Source organism: Diadema antillarum, unplaced genomic scaffold, assembly GCF_040938485.1.
Source record: "Diadema antillarum isolate AM-2024a unplaced genomic scaffold, OU_Dant_1.0 seq00000127_RagTag, whole genome shotgun sequence".
Classification (NCBI taxonomy): domain Eukaryota; kingdom Metazoa; phylum Echinodermata; class Echinoidea; order Diadematoida; family Diadematidae; genus Diadema; species Diadema antillarum.
The window spans coordinates 246,670-261,629 of NW_027271206.1; the positions used below are offsets into that span (position 1 = coordinate 246,670).

The 14,960-nt window shown below is 39.7% G+C and overlaps 1 protein-coding gene across 1 annotated transcript in view; it reads left to right on the forward strand.

Moving 5' to 3' along the window:
• The first annotated feature begins 301 nt into the window (after positions 1–301).
• Positions 302–14,960, forward strand: part of LOC139727352 (nociceptin receptor-like) — a 57,373-nt gene continuing 42,714 nt past the window's right edge. The window contains exon 1 of the mRNA XM_071638312.1: positions 302–1,090. Within this exon, the coding sequence (XP_071494413.1) occupies positions 302–1,090 (789 nt within the window). The remainder of the gene's footprint in view (positions 1,091–14,960) is intronic.

Consider the following 14,960-nt stretch of genomic DNA (forward strand, 5'->3'; position numbering starts at 1 on the left):
CTGACATACGAAATCGTTTCTGGTAAATCGCGGATGCGCGGTGGCTCTTTCTACAGTTCGTCAAATACAGGCGAACTTGACGGACGAAACTTGGAGGATTCGAGTTGCTGCTAAGGTGAGTGGAGCACAGTCATCACGCACGCCATGAAAGCATCAGAACAACGTTCTTCTGGGTATTTTTGAGCTTCCAGGCTTTATTTCTCAGCTTGTAAGATGCGCAGGGAAATAAAAGTGTGGGTAGAGTTTTAGCAGAAGATTGGGCAGGTATCTCGCAGCGTCAACGGCATCCTCGTTGGCTACGATGGCGTACAGGGAAGGACAGGGCCTGGAACAAGAACGGAGCCCGATCCGACCTGAAAGAGATCTCAGCGGGGCCCTGAGTCTCACCGCAGAGGCACTGACGCTGCTTGGAAACATTCTCCCCGTTTTTGTGGTATTCCGCTTTAAATCGCGATCGGAGAGAACGGTCACCGATATTCTTATAGGAACGCTTTCTCTCAACGACATATTTTCAGTTTTACTGCCCTTACCTGTGTCGCTTCCTAGCTTCATCGCTCCTGGACCTGAGTCCGTCTGGCAAGGCGGCAAACCCGCCTGCATTTTCTACCAGTTTTCCGTCTACTGGCTCCAAAATTCAGCCATGCTTCTTGTGACTGCCATGGCCCTGGAGAGGTGGCTCGCGGTGACGTTTCCGATCCGATACAAGGCCTGGACGACCCACGGACGGGCCCGAGTCATGGTCGTGGTGATATTCGGATCAACTTTCGTCGTCGCCTGCCTCCCAATCATGGGACTCGCTCCGCCGGCCGTGTCCGAAGAAGGTAGCCGATTCTGCCGGTCGTGGATCGCTACCCAGCCTGAAATGTGGTATCACAGCGTATTCCCAATCGTACTCATAACCCAAGGATGGGTCACCATGGTACTCGTTTTAGTCTTAGATGTGTGTCTGATGGTGAGGTTGGCGCGATTCAGGAGGAGATTAAAAGCAGAGAGAAGTGAAGTCCCTTCCGAAAGGAAATCCATACGGGAATTTACTGTTCTAGTACTCGTTGTAGCAATCCTCTTCTATTGTACCTGGTTACCCGTTCTGGTAAGTTGAATAACACTAGTTTATCATTTCTAATGCGTCATCATTGGCGTTGAAAGAAATGACACTCATTTCATAGAGGTGAGTACTTTTTTCTACTGACTTTGAAAAAAAAAATACATCAAGCAAAAATTATTCTTATGGATTAATTTCTTGTTTTTAAGACGTCATTATTTTGGTGTAATGTATTAAGTACAGGTTTGTATGAAGCATGAGAGGTAATAAAAACATCACCTGCTGTTTGTGAGTAAGCACTCAAATGTAGGATTCCATGACTTTCATATTTTTGGGTCCGAATTTGGGGAAAACTTTACCAGTTGGTTCATTAAAATGTATTTTATTCATTTAAACAGCAGGGTGTGAAATTGTATCTAAAACAGTAAATTTATCTCACTAAATGAGGAATCCGAAACACACACAAAGCAAATAATGTATTATACAATGACTAAACTGAAGGGATCTGCATAGCATTCCCATTGAATGCCCCCCCCCCCTAAAAAGAAGACGTTTGACTGTGACTTTTTTTTTTATCCCTATGATTAATACAAAGATAAGTTGATTTGACAAGTGTATCTTCTCCGTTAGCAGCACACTCCTATCCTTTTGAAATTCATGTGCTCTTTTGTATGTAAAGACGAAGTCTCAGATATAAACAGAATGATGAAGATTTCACGAGTACGAATGACTCGAGAAATCATTGTCTGGCTGGACTGTACAAACTGTCAGCTTACCCTTTTTTTAACAGTGCATGGACAATGTTGGAATGACATTTTTAATGTTTGTTTGATGCCATATGATTTTAAACTAGTAGTTATTGTATCCATGTAGTGTTTTTTTGTTTTGTTTTGTTTTTTTGCTCAGTGTTGTGATGTACTACAGAGTAACTTTACATTCCTCGCTTGGACATGTCAGTAAGATGAATTGTTAGTAAACCTCACAGCAACGTTGCTTGTCAACGCACGCCGCCACCCGTCGGGATAGATGGTCCCCTGGACTGGCCCAGGGGGCGCGTGTGTCACCTCCGCAAATCTGTTTCCATCTCCAGTTTAGTCAAGGGGTTATTTTGAGTGGTTGGGTCAACATTTGTTCTGACGAACTGGATACACACGTGGCGAGATCGTGAAAAGCCGCAAATGTGTTTACATTCTCTCATCCCCCTTGTTCCGCGGATACAAACCTTGTCGGTACCATTCCAGACTGAGAAAAAAAAATGCCCTGAATTTCCCGTCATCACCTCTGATTACAAAATCCGCAAAAATTGCAAATGTACTTTGATTCAGAAAAAAAAAAAATCAATATCTTGCTCAACTGTGCAGTAATTTCAATTTGTAATTCCCTGAGATTTATTCATAATCCTAGTTAGCAAAAGGCTCAAATTATTGACACATTACTGAGATAACTCCTTCAAAATCGTTGGTCAAGTTAAGCCCGCCGCACACTACACGATTTTGCCCCGATTCACCGGTCTTAAGACCTTAAGACTAGAAGTGTGACGTCACAGTCTTGCCAGTTTCCAGTCGTACGACTGGGTCTTAGCGCCAGTCGTAAAGATTTGACATGTTGAATTTCTACGACTGGTCGTAGGCTTTCAGCCATTCACAATGCAGTAAAATGCAAGCGCACGCAGTGCGCACTGCGCGCGCTTTACAGTCGGGTCGTATAGTGTGCGGTGTCCGGTCGTACGACTGGTCTTAAGACTCAGCTTGGCTTAAGACTTTAAGACCAGTCTGATCGTGTAGTGTGCGGTGGCCTTTAAGGAAGTCAATTTTGTTACCCGCGAAAATGAAATCTCCTTTTCTCTCCCCCACCCCCGCTCTTCTGTCAATCTTCTTCTTGTTGTTCTTCTTGTTCTTGTCCTTCAGTATTCTTTGTCGTCATTGTCATCTTGGTTGTATATTCGAATACTGTCATAAATCACACTAAGTGATATTTTTTTATTAGATGGATCACAATAGTATCATTCTGTTGAGTTCACCCTAACGCTCATGTTCATAATCTTATCAATATCATGAGCAAGTTATGAGGGTTGGGGTAATGGGTATACATAAATATAGTGACATGAAACGCCTACTCATTTGCTAGCCACTAGCTGTAGCATATCATTCGATTCAAGGTCGGCTGAAAGTAGTTGCAGGAAAATGTCAGAGAAGATCAGGAGGTAATTAAGGCACATGCCTTTGGATTAAAAAAGCAACATTAACAACAGCAGTTTTACGGACGAAATACGCTGATATTGCATAGCTAAATGCTTGGGTAATTTAGCGTAAATGCAGAATAATGATGTTCAATATCGATAGCCCACGTCAATAGGTGGGGTGCTGTAGAGTGGTTAGAAGATTTCATAGTAATATAATGATTAGAATACTCATCAATTCGTTCTGTCCTGCATGATTATGTGGAAATGTCGATTAATTAATAATTTTGTGGTCTTTATAGGGTTTCTTCCACCTCCCTGGGTTAAGCATGCAGTGTTTTGTTTCCACGGTTTTCATAGTTTCACAGTTTGCATATGCGGTGAGATATTATATTGTTGAATCATGTGCTTACACGGTGCAATCAGAAAATTACCCAGAGAATATACGTCTTTGTCAAAGTACGTTTGATAAAGAAATCGGCTGTATTGAAAATGAACCAAAAAGGAAAATAATGAACACATGCAGACTCGCTTAAGTTACTGGATATTTATGTTACATGAAAGGTTATCCAAACCAGATAACATAGCAACAAAAATAAGATCAACAGAATATCCCTGCGTAATATGATCCTATGAAAGAGAGCGATACATCGTAGTTAATCCATTCTAGAGAAGAAGGCTCCCACTTTCATCAATTAGTGACCCGAGAGGCCACGAGCAACACTCCATTAAAATAATGCTTCTTGATGGCATGTAGGCTGGAGTCTATTGCTATGGAGATGATGGGAGATTTTGACTTAGAGAGATATTCAAAGATTGCTGGTATATGGACCGCAGCTATAGGCCACGTGATACAGTTTAATCTATAGTAAACACATTTCGGATGAATCTATTACGTTAGTGAGTAATGTAAAAGAACAGGATAGTAGACGTACGCATCATCAAAATTTGGCCTTAAATTACGACGTTATTTAATATCTCCAAATTTACATGCTTTCACGAAGTGGTGATCTTTAAGTACCAACCACCACATATACAGCTTGAATGGCATGGTATATGGCCTGGCAATTAAAGTCTTCCGATGACCTACGCGCGCGCACACACACACACATTTACGCACACAAGTCAACAGTATGTGACTTGAAAATGATATTGATTAATGATTCCCACTTAGATGGAACGGCGAATTGATTATCTATTATAGCTCTAACAAATTTGCTCGATTTGTTCAGGTAACAAGTTCAGCAAACCTAACCAAAAACTTTTGTATGTCACCTGAAAATAAAAGTATTACAAAAGCATATTTAGTTCTACTACGATTGCTCAACTGATTGAATATTGTGTGGTATTGTACTTTGTCACAAGGACGGAGGTTAGAACAGGGAGGGGTTCTTCCACCTCCCTGGTTAATTCTTCCACCTCCCTGGTTAGAATTATATCATGGTATTATGTACCGAGCGCGTGGATTGCACAGACTCAGTCATGGTATATTTAGCCTCCTCGGGCAATAACCCGCAGTGATATGTCATGCATATATAAAATACATTATTTACGCTACTTCAAAAAACATTTGCGTAAGCTCAGACAAACACCTCATGTATGTGGCCATCTTGCAAGTGGCATGATTGTGATTTGATGCGACTTGCTTCGATTTGGTTTAAATCACTTGTTCGTATACGATACAAAATAAAACTTGTAATTATGTGTAAGTGCTGATCGCCATTCATGCAACTCCTCTGACGTAAGCTTATGAATATTCATTGTCTCTTAGATGTATGGGTGCATTGGAGGCATGTTTCTCATGTTCTTCCAATTTTCGATTGCAATGTAAATAATGATGATGATAAAATAATAATAATAATAATAATAATAATAATAATCTAGAGAGATGAAGAAACCTATAAATAAGTATCATCAAAATTTAGTTATGAGATTCAGAACTTGTACAGTTTTTTTGTATTGTATTCGAGGTAGTGTCGGGCAGTACTGTTGCTTGCGTGGTCTTGAAATTGAAATGATTGAAGTAATAATAGCCATGTTCTGTTCTCCTTCTTACGGCTGGTATGGGTCTACTGCAGTCACACACTGTCTTACGATTGAGTTCCAACTGGCTTGACAATGTCTGCATGCACCCGTCATGTGCAGCCCGTCCACGTTACTTAATAGCAGATTCAAACAACCAGTGATGTTAGGTGAACTAATCACGCAGCTGTCAGTTTTTCTATGAATGGACGAAAGAATTTTACAGGTGCATTTGTGCCTTTGATGATCGAGGTTCGATGCCGCCGTCTTTCTGAGCAATCTGAAGATTCAATTTGAAAGCTAGCATTTATTGTCGGCTATATTTTGCTTGTTTATTCATTATATGAAATGAAACTTCACTTGATGGTAAACCATATGACACACACAAATCATGGCCGTACATATTCTATCATGGCTGCTTCTAAAACACTGATCCATTCAGTGCTTATTTACGTGACTTCCAGTTTTCAGTGTTATGAAGGTCCAAAGGGTATTAACGAGCCTATCCCTTGCATGTTCGCTTATTTGTTTTCATACCGCGACTTTGTAGCTATTGTTCGAGAACTGCAAACGAGTAATCTATGGTAGAGTAAAATAACAAATTGACCATAAAGCTCTTCTAAGGACCACGCCATTAGTTCAAGTTTTCTTCCAGGGGAAGTATTCAAGTTCCATATGCTTGTGACGTCACAGAGCGGGAATTCGCATTATACAGAACTCCCACGCCGCAGTCTGTACATGCATGCACACGTAAAGTAATTCTCTTTACACGTGTAGTTTCGATCTGGAAAAGTACAGACAAAAACACCTGTGCAAACAATGGCAACAAGTTTGAGATAGACACTGCATTCCAAACAATGGCTTTCACATTTAAAGAAGAGTAAAAGTAGGTAAATATTCGTTGTGTGTGATGGGTAGGCCCTTCTACACCAATTAATGATTTTCTTTCCAACTTGGAGTATATTCATGTGGCTTTGTAATCTTTTTTTTTTCATGCTTACAGTCTGCAATCAGGGCTGGTTAGCACCATCCCTCCTGCTTAATAACGGCCACTTTTATCGTCCTTGGCACTTTAAGTGATTGTTTATACTTTGCTATGTCACCAGAAGCATTTTGAAGGAAGATACAGAACACTTAGCATACTGTCAATGAAGCATAGCATGTGTTTTAAGACAGTGTTGCTACAACTTTCGAACCAGCAATAACAATACAACAAACAACCTTGACAATCACCATCCATCCCCACATATACTGTACATTCATAGTCTCCGTCGATGTATAAAGAGAAACAGAGGTTCAGTGTTTAGGAAGATTCGTTCTGGCTGGCGTGACATAAATAAACATATCGCTTGACGGTTTGCCTCGCTCTAGTATACGAGGTACGTGAATGATGAAAGCACGTGAGCAGTCTGCTGTATATACGGCAGTCCATGTCTCCAATTACAGGAAAAGAGAAGAAAAAAAAATCAAGTCCTCCCTTTAAAGGTAACAATCTTCTTTGGGGCACTGAAATAACACCAACTTTATAAACATATATCAAAACATTTCATCTCAAAAGTTCCCGCCGATTCAACAGATGGAATGCACAATCCTTTGCCGGAGTGAGGCTTTGTATACAATAATATTACTCGATGTAACCGATGTAGCGTAGATCGATATGTACCGTTAGCAAAACAGCACTACTGATAAATAGCTAGTTTATACCTACACTGATAAAAGTTATGCCCGATACGACTTTCGATACAGTGGACCTGATGGTTTCGAAACATGTAAGCATTGGACGTATTATCCGTGTATATAATTCATAATTGAAAAAAAGACGAAAGTTATGAACAAAATTTATAAATACCCGATGAATTCCATCGACTTCATAGATTATTTCTTCTTTTTTTTCTCTCTCTCTTCACAGAACTCATAGGCATTCTATAAATATTCCATAGGCATGTGTTTTAAAATAGAAACAAACAATGACATGGAAATGAGAATCCCTCAGCCGGAAATTCCCTTAAGTACTGAAAATAGTCATGTTGGTATAACACGATTGTATGGGTCGACTGGTGGTTTTAAGATGTCCTACAATATATTTTGAAATGGATTCTGTAATTTTCCATCTTTATTTCTTTTTGTATACGAATAGAGAAAAAAAAGATAAGGCATGTTCCTTTTCCTCTAGGTTCAGCAAGAGGTACTTGTGACTGCAAATTCAAATAAATATGTCTTAAAGGGACATTCCAGACGATTTCATAATTTCACATCATGTAGTACATAAATCGACAACTCCAGGTATAGATTTTTTGTGGAATTTATTGTGGTTCTTGAGCAGAGAAACAATACTTTGAAAAATCTTAAACAAATTACACTGAACAAGGATGATGACATAGGAGGTTCACATATTTCAGAAACGTAGCAGTGTAATTTCATTACAATACCGGCTGCTGGCGAGTTCACCTGTGTATAAGCTATGCATGCCTCCTTCTTTTGTTCTGGTTCCTTGAGCCCCAACTCATGCATTCTTATGGTGACTCTGCCATGTCATCATCCTTGTTCATTGCAATTTGTTCTAGATTTTGAAAATATTGTTATTCTTCATCCCAATTATCACAAATTCTGAAACTCTGTCCTCAGTATAACTAATTTATAGTTGTTCAAATATAAAAATCTGAAAATCATCCGGAGGTCTCCTTTAAAGAGCACCATACATTACAAAATGTTCTCTCAGCTTAACGTATTTAAAAGAAGAAATTCAAAGTAAACTCAAAGGAAACTGACGACAAACATTCCAGCTGCAATGAGTACACCTGTGGAATTTCGAAAAATCTCTCTGCGGCATAATAGCAGGTATGCAAACGCTGTGATCTAACACGTTGCCATCTACGGTAGATGAACAGCAAGTGCAGTGTCGAGTGGGTAATCCTAGGAGATACGAGGCGAATCTCGTGTACCTCATTGGATAATGTAGTCGGTAGCCGCTGAGGCGTTCATTTTGAAAAGTGCGCTCATGCGTGGAGTCAATCACGAGTAGCATTTGGCGTCGAAATTCCTAAAGAGCGGGGGGGGGGGGCGCATAGGCATTGCATCGAATGTGGACGTAAGAAAGAGAATGTTACTGCGTGAAGAAGTAATCGCGTGCCACGTATCCTTCATACTTCTCTTGTTTCTTCCTGACAAAACCGCAGCCACAAGAAGAAAGACAAGGCGGATAATTCAATTTTGTCATAGGTTACTTCCTTGGGCGAGTGTGGATGAGGAAAGGGATACATGTACTACGTTTCGATTGTGTGTGAACTGGACGCGCGCGCTACTGTACGGGAGTTATGGTCCCGTTCACACACACTCAATCATTTTTTTTTCTGAAATCTATTTTTTTTTTTGCAATGCCTTGTAAAAATCTGTAATTTTTATTTGTGGACACACACACGCGCGTGCACACACACACACACATACACACACACACACACACACATAACTACAACACCAAAGCAATAAACCCAAGCAAGTTAACTATCCGCAAACCACATTGCAAAGCAATGCCTTTCAAGTTCATTTTTTTTTTGGGGGGGGGGGATGGATGAAAAACCCCTTAAAACTCGATTTTCGTAATCCCATGATCCAACTTGCCACACAACAATAACACCCATTTTGGTGCCTGGGTTCACGCTGTAGTAATGTTTACAGATATAATTAGGACATTTCGTGCTGATCATGCACACAGTCACATGAATAGACTTGAATCTATTAAAGAGGATTCATCATATTTTAGTAGTAGATATGAAAGGGTGCTTGATTTACCTCTTTCAGAATGTAGGGGGTATCATACTAGTATTACCCCAATGTGTGTCAGTCACAAGTCGAGGGAATGACGTGTGTTCTTTTCATTAAAAGAGCGACATAATATGTGGAATTCTTTTTAGCTCTTTTTATATTATAGGTTTTCCCGGTCAATTTCATACTTTTGTCATTCAAGTTCCTATTCCGAGAATTCGATTTCACGCATTCCACGCTCACAGCACTGAATCAGCAATCAAATTCAAAATCCGGTCATTCGAATTCACTATCTGAGCATTCAAATTCACTCTCGGAGCATTCAAATTCACTATCGGAGCATCCAAATTCACTATCGGAACATTCAAATTCACTATCGGAGCATTCAAATTTAAGAGAGGAGCACGCATTTCATCAATGAGCATTCAAATTCATGTCAAGCTGGCGGCGGAATCTCGTCGGTCATTCAGATTCGTGAATAGGCAACCATGTTCCAAATTGCTGCATTCAATTTAAAAGAAGGCCGGAATTTAGTTAGTTTAGGGCCGTGTATGTGTGTCTTTTTTATTTAGCTTTGAATATATTGAGATTTACGATGAATATTATTTATTTTGAAGTAGAGATCCACCTGTTCAATGACAAATATGAACTCGGGCTTCACGAAAAGGAATATACAGGCACATGTCCCTCTGATAGGACGTAAAATGGAGGTCCCATGTGGCATAATACGGAAGGTTGGTTGACACCTTCAGAAAAAAAAGCAATTTCGACTAGGCCTACATTGAAACTGATAACATGAACATTGTATACGTCTAATTTGTTGTTTATTGCTATCTTATTGGTTTACTTTTTCTGGACTATGTGATGTCATTGTGTGTCAGTTTGTCTTTAAGTTGATGCATTACCATTATGTGGTTAGTGTTTGGGCATTGTCAGCATGCATGTACAGTGTAGTATCATCAAGAAATATGATTAGATTGTCGTTGTGTTGTTTCTATGCACTGCTGATGGGACCTTACAATTTAGAATTTTTTCAGGTGAAAAACAAAGAATATATGAACAGTATACGAATAATTTATGAGTTGTGAGTGCATAGGGCACGAATATCGCACGAGGCGCGAGATGAGCCACTGGTCTATTCAACAAGGCGCGTAGCGCCGCGTTGAATAGACCAGTGGCGAATCTCGCGCCGAGTGCGGTATTACGTGCCCCAATGCACGAACAAAATCATAAATTATTCGTTTTATACAACACCTTGTCCACAATTACAATACAAAATTAGTGACCGCCAACTCAGGAAGGCCCAAAAATAAATGTAACAATTAGGCAGAGAATTGTAAACCACCCAGTGTACTGCTTTCAAACACACGTCATGATTCGACCACACAGTCACAGGAATCACGAACTCCGCAGGGTCTATACCCATTCTACGCTAACGTTAGATCGAGTTAGGCCTGACTGTTAGGTCGATCTGAGATGTCGGTAGATCTAGTAGTAGGTCTAGACTTTGTCTATTTCCGAAAATGATTTTGTATAAAAACACAGAAAAATAATCAAATTACGGTTTCGATCAACTTGAAATGAAGTCTTGATGTTGGGATCACTGTGGTCCACGTAGCAGATCAGAGTCAAAAGTAAAAACACAGCAGTAGGTGTAAAGGCCGCGATACATGCAACTAGCCAGGTAAAGTAACTGCGCGTACACGTTAACGTTGCAGTACTCGTACTCCGCCGCGCCTGGTCTGTGAGACTTACCGGCAGCGCAGCGCAGCCGGCCAGCACGTACACTGTACAATGTAGTTTGCTGGCGCTTTGCTACGGGTGTGAGCCACAGAACTCTGTGAGCGGCCATGCATTAGTAGCCACCCGCGAAGCCGTACTATAGTACCTTCGAGCCGTGCTATAGGCCCATGCCAGGGGCCTATTGTATGGCTGTCACTCTCAATGAGTTTGATAGGTATTTTCTATTGAATGTCATGTGACATGTTCTTGGCCAATCACAATTCGACATCATTCTGAGGTGTTGTATAAATAACAATGTAGAACCTTTAAACAATGATAATTACACTACATGCAAGCATTCATTGGTTGTGTATGCCATTTCTCCTTTCTTAAAAAAAAAAGTGTACTCCATTTTCCTCGTTAAATTGATCGCACAAAGAAAGAACTTGATCGCCTAATAATGAAATTGAACGCTCCGAACAAGCTCATCGGGACTATCACATGACTATAGCGTGAATTTGAATGCACGAGTAAGAAATGCAATGCTCGCAGTTAGAAATTGAATGCCCAATTGTGAATTTGATTTCACAAAAACGAAATAGAACGCCCATAAATGAAATTGATCGCTCGGATTCTGAATTTGAATGCCCGAATATTTCCGCGTGCGTGCGCTGTGTGAATTTGAATGCACGTTATATGAACTTGAATGACCAAAGTATGAAATTGACCGGGAAAACCTATATTATTCTGCAGTGACGTCACAAACTGTTATAATCTTTCAGCGATTGCGTCGCTGAAATTTTAAAAGTTCATAACTTTTGAACCTATTTTTAGATTCCCCTCAAACCCTAATAATGTGTTCTGCTAATATATTGCTGCATTTACTCAATCCATTACATTCATGAAATTCTTTCCGTCGATGTAGAGCAATTTGTCAATCAGTTGCAATAATTATGTATGTATAGGTTACAGGTTTATATACATATGTTATTATATACGTCTTAAGTAAACTTCCCATTTAATGATAATACCAATTTTTGTGGCTGTTGTGCCAACATTAGTGCAAATCAAATTAAGAGTGTAAAACAATATTAAGAGTATTCAACGACTTCTCCTTTGATAAAAAGTCTCTTTATATCAGTACACGGATAAAGTGCGGATATTCCAACTTTTAACGTGTCTATAGCCCCATCTCCGCCATGGAGTGCCACCATACCAGTCCTTAACGCTTCGTTTGTTTTTGGTGCGGATTCCTGTATGCGAGAGGTGTGGTGCATCCACAGTAGATCTGAACTTAGTGTGACGTTCTGACATGGCATGACGTCGTCTAACGTTAACATTCAGAGTTTTAGGAGGGGGGATCTGTTTTTTTTTTTTTTCACATTACGCGCCAATGCCTTTTTGCATTTGAAGCTAGTGGAACCTATCAGGAAAGAAATTGGATACCTTCTATATTAGTAACGACAGTCAATCTGTATAGCGAAAATAATCATGTGTGATGACCTGGTGTATACAAGCACTTACTTTGATTTGAATCTTATTCTGATGGTGTGTACTTGATATTTGAGGATTGTTTATATCTATTAATGGAAGGTTCAGTTTGACTGTATTTCTACTCTGATTAATGATTATTCAATCAACTATGTTTGTAGGTGGTGTAGTGAAAAAAGTATTTCAAGTACCCGTACTCCCTATAGCAAGGAAAGATGAGGAAGTTTGGATGCCGGCCAGACACCTTGAGCATGAGTATCTGATCCTCATGTTACCCAATGGTTTGTGAGACGAAATGCCTTGTTAGACAAGACGTATCGACACTATATCAGACATACATCCTATTTGTAGTGCAATACATCAACACAACGTTCATATCTTGTTTTTACAGTGTTGAATGACTTCTATTTGACGATTTGCAAATAACCACAATACCCTTTTATATGGGCCACCAACCACATTCTGAACGCAATGCAATGAGTGAATAAGACATGGTGCACAAAATTGGTGGCTTCTCCACCGTTTCGAACAGGCAGATTGATAGCCGTAGGCAGCTGGTGGAAATCCTTCAGAAAACATTTTTGTCTCTTCAGATATCTGTGGTGATATTTGGCGCGCTTCGGGTTATGAGTTTAAGAAGGAGGCAAGAGACTTGGAGCATTAGAGGTTGTAACTCCGTCCGCTTGAGCAAATCCGCGCGGATTACCATCGAACACTTTCTCACTCTCTCTAGATCTCTCTCACTCTCTCTCTCTATCTTCTTTTTCCGTTCTCTTTCTTTCTCATTCTGTTGACTCGAGGATGTGCAGGCTGTCAATATCTATATCATTCACCATCTTGTTATCTCATACCATGGATTTTTGTTATTTTTGTTGTTGTTTTCTATACAAAAAAAATCCTTTTCGTACCTATAAAATCATCAAATATTGTGGTGCTCTTGTTGTACGGTGGATTTTGTAGCATCATGGAGCTATAGTAGCCCCATGTTTGCATGGAATTTGGATATATTCGGAGATGATTCTATAATGTATTTTATATAATGATATATCAATAGCTTGTATATATACCTATATATGTATACAGTCACTATCATGTGTGTTGATGGTATGATTTTTATATAAAACAATAACGATATAGTTTTAATAAATGAAGCATAATAATGATTACACAAGGTTATCACAAAGGTAAGCTTAGACCTACGTTTTTCTGAAGTCGTAAGGTTTAGTATAGTAATCCTATAATACTAGGTTTGTCTGGAGTTTTTCTGTCGTAGTTCGTGACTCCTATGGTTTCTGAAGTGTTTTTTTTTTTCAGTTTTGCCTTTGCTGCTTTCTGTTTTCTCCCTCTGTGATTTTTCCTACCACTGAGGATATTTCTTTCAATTTTCGTTTTGCCTTCTAGTTGCCAGATGTTTTATTCTTGCGTGCTGTGTTAAAGTGTTTGCACTTTCCCGAGAGATTAGCACGAATCAGAAGCCTTGCTATTGCTTGAATGGCATAGTACCGCACTAGTCCATTCATTTAGGCGAGAATTTTCACAGTCATTGTATCAACGATAATGGTTCACGTCTCACCCCCCCCCCCTTCATATTAACGCAACTTGTCTTTTATTGGAATCCGCATTGTGCATATTGTGATTATCTTTTGCGTTTTTATCTACTCCGTTCTATTACAATTCAAATTCTTTCTCTCACTTAGGCTGTTAGGAGGCTATAATAATCAAGACTATAGACATTAGCGGTAGCGCGGTGGCCTTGGTCCACTAAAAATGATGTCGGGCCATGAAATTTCCAAATTATCTTTTGTGGAGGCCCGATCGGGCATTTAAAGATTACAACTTGATGGTGTTTCCATTTATTTCGGCAACTATATTTCTCTTTGCGGGCCACCAGAGAAAAAGAAAAGAAAAGAGAAAACAAAATAATTTCTTTAAAATGTGGTGGCGCAACACCTATTTCTGGTGACCCTGAGCCACTGCGCCACCGCTATTATAGAGACTTAATTGTTTAATGATGATGATTATATATATATATATATATATATATGTATGTATATACATATATATATATATTGTATGAGTAAGCTATTAATGTAATCATATATGCACAAATCAAATAATATGAGGATGTTTAGATGCGATGTAATTGCAAATACTGAGAGAGTACGACATTATAGAAAACGCTGTCTTCTAACATAAATAAATCAAATCCACGTAGGCCATGACGCCACTGGAAAGAAAGAAAACATACACACACACACACACACACACACACACACACGAAAAATAGGAGAAAAAAAGTTGACGGTGCAGACACGGGATTGCGAGTGTTGTTTGCTAAGGGTGATTGCCGCCCCCCTAGCTTCTGCAAACACTGTCATGGGAGCAAACCACTTTCGCGGCGCGGATGACATGTTCCCTCAACTTTGCCTTAGCTCAATCTTCACCCAATTATTGCGCGCCAATCGTGACACTCAAATTGATTCGGGTCGGGTGAGAAACGCGGGAAGGCGAAATTTGCACATCAGGGCATGACTTTTCTTGATGAAAACTGCATGAGCTTTTTACTCTGTCTGACACGTCAATGGCACCATCAAAGTCTGTCCATAATTCACACTTCTTTCTATTGCATTCATGCCTGCTATTACCAGTGATTGCATGCCTGTTTTGATGTCTCCGTTTTATTCTCCTCCTCACGTTTTCTCTTCCTCGCCCTAGAGCTCTTCTCCTTTTTATCTCCTTTCT